The sequence below is a fragment of the Triticum aestivum genome, chromosome 6D (genome assembly GCF_018294505.1).
Source record: "Triticum aestivum cultivar Chinese Spring chromosome 6D, IWGSC CS RefSeq v2.1, whole genome shotgun sequence".
Lineage (NCBI taxonomy): Eukaryota > Viridiplantae > Streptophyta > Magnoliopsida > Poales > Poaceae > Triticum > Triticum aestivum.
Window position 1 is genome coordinate 101,591,963 of NC_057811.1, and position 1,576 is coordinate 101,593,538.

At 55.5% G+C, this 1,576-nt stretch overlaps 1 protein-coding gene across 1 annotated transcript; it reads left to right on the plus strand.

The window, feature by feature from the left end:
* Nucleotides 1-328: 328 nt before the first annotated feature.
* On the plus strand, nt 329-1,275 carry LOC123141226 (uncharacterized). Its single transcript, XM_044560426.1, has one exon. The coding sequence runs from the start codon at nt 471-473 to the stop codon at nt 1,083-1,085; it is 615 nt and encodes a 204-aa protein (XP_044416361.1). The 5' UTR covers nt 329-470; the 3' UTR covers nt 1,086-1,275.
* The last annotated feature ends 301 nt before the right edge of the window (nt 1,276-1,576 follow it).

Sequence of the window (1,576 nt, forward strand, 5' to 3'; positions counted from 1 at the left end):
ATTATAAATTGGTCGTATATTTGGTGTTCATGGTTGGATGGCTGACGCCTAGCCCACTATCCACGGATGGATCTATTTGTTGTCGTCTATCTGCTAACCGCGTTGGAGGTTCTCTCACAGACTTCACGGTTCTTGCATCGCACTTCACTGGAACATTCCTGGTGGTACATCGTCATGCGACATCGCCCGGCGCGTCGCGTGCAACGCTCAAGGCATAGACGACGACTTGAACACCAGGTCAGTCGCCAAGTCATCTCGAAAAAAAGTTACATGTCACAGTTCACTGGCGTGTCCACGCGGTTTATGTTTGTTCTCTGCTGCTTCCGACAACACACGGCCCAGAGGACAAAGAGGCCTCGAGGCTCGCCACAGCCACGCACCCACCCGCGCGCCTCTGCTCAGCTCCTCCCCTCCCCGACTCCCCGTTGACCCACCAACGAACCCTGCTTCTCCTCCGCCGCCGGCCCGCCATGTCCGATAGCGCCCACCGCGAGAAATCCTGCTGCGGCAGCCTGTTCACCTTCCTCGTCGCCGCCGGCTTCGTCATCCTCATCTACTGGGCCATCTTCCAGCCGCACCACATCCGCGCGACGGTCAGCTCCGCCACGCTCGCCAACCTCACAGTGGCCCCCGACAACGCCACCGTCTCCTACCGCCTCACCGTCGGGCTCGAGCTCTACAACCCCAGCCTCCGCGTGCCCATCTACTACGACGCCCTCGACGCCGAGCTCCGCGCCGGCGGCGGCGGGGCCTCCCTCCGCGGCCCCGCTGCCCGCGTCGCCTCCTCGCCGGCGGAGTTCCTGCAGCGCAGGAAGAGCGCCGACACGGTGAGGCTGGAGTTCGACGGGAGCAGCGGCGTCGGCGTCCCCGGCGACGTCGCCGGGGAGCTGGCGAGGGAGGCGGCCGCCGGGGTCGTGAGCTTTGAGGTGGACGTGGATGCGCGGGTGCGCTACAGGTTCGCCAGCATCAAGATCCGCCAGAAGCCGAGGATTTGGTGCTGGCTGACGGTTCTGGTCAAGCCGGAGGGTGGCGTCGGTTTCGGCGGCGCTCTGGCCTCCGGCGACCGCTGTAGCGTCAAGTACTGATGAAGTTTCTTGGGCGGTTCTCTGACTCTGGCAGTCTGGCTGGAGTCATCTTGTTTGGAGATCCCTCGGTGTCCCGGTTTGATGTTGGTTTCATTTTTGCAAATATTCGTATTGTTCGTGTGATGTGTATCAACATTTCTGTAGGATTGTTTGACTATCATTGAATATTGATTGCATTCTTGGGGGTAAATTCATGAGAATGTATCTGGCGACCATTCCCCATGAGGAAATCAGTAGCGATAACCATGTTTACCACAGATGAAAAACAGCCGATCGACCAAATCAGGAACTACTACACGTTCTCCCTCCGTTTCTTTTTAGTCCGCGTATAAGGTTTGGTCAAAGTCAATCTTTGTAGAGTTTGACTAACTTTATATTAAAAAATATAAACATTCATAATATGAAATCAATATTACCAGATGCACCATGAAACGTATTTTCATACTATATAGTTTTAGTATTGTAGATGTTCATATTTTTTAATATAAATT

Bases quoted from the DNA above. Each gene is read 5' to 3' on its own strand.
- LOC123141226 (XM_044560426.1), top strand. From the start codon at position 471: ATGTCCGATAGCGCCCACCGCGAGAAATCCTGCTGCGGCAGCCTGTTC.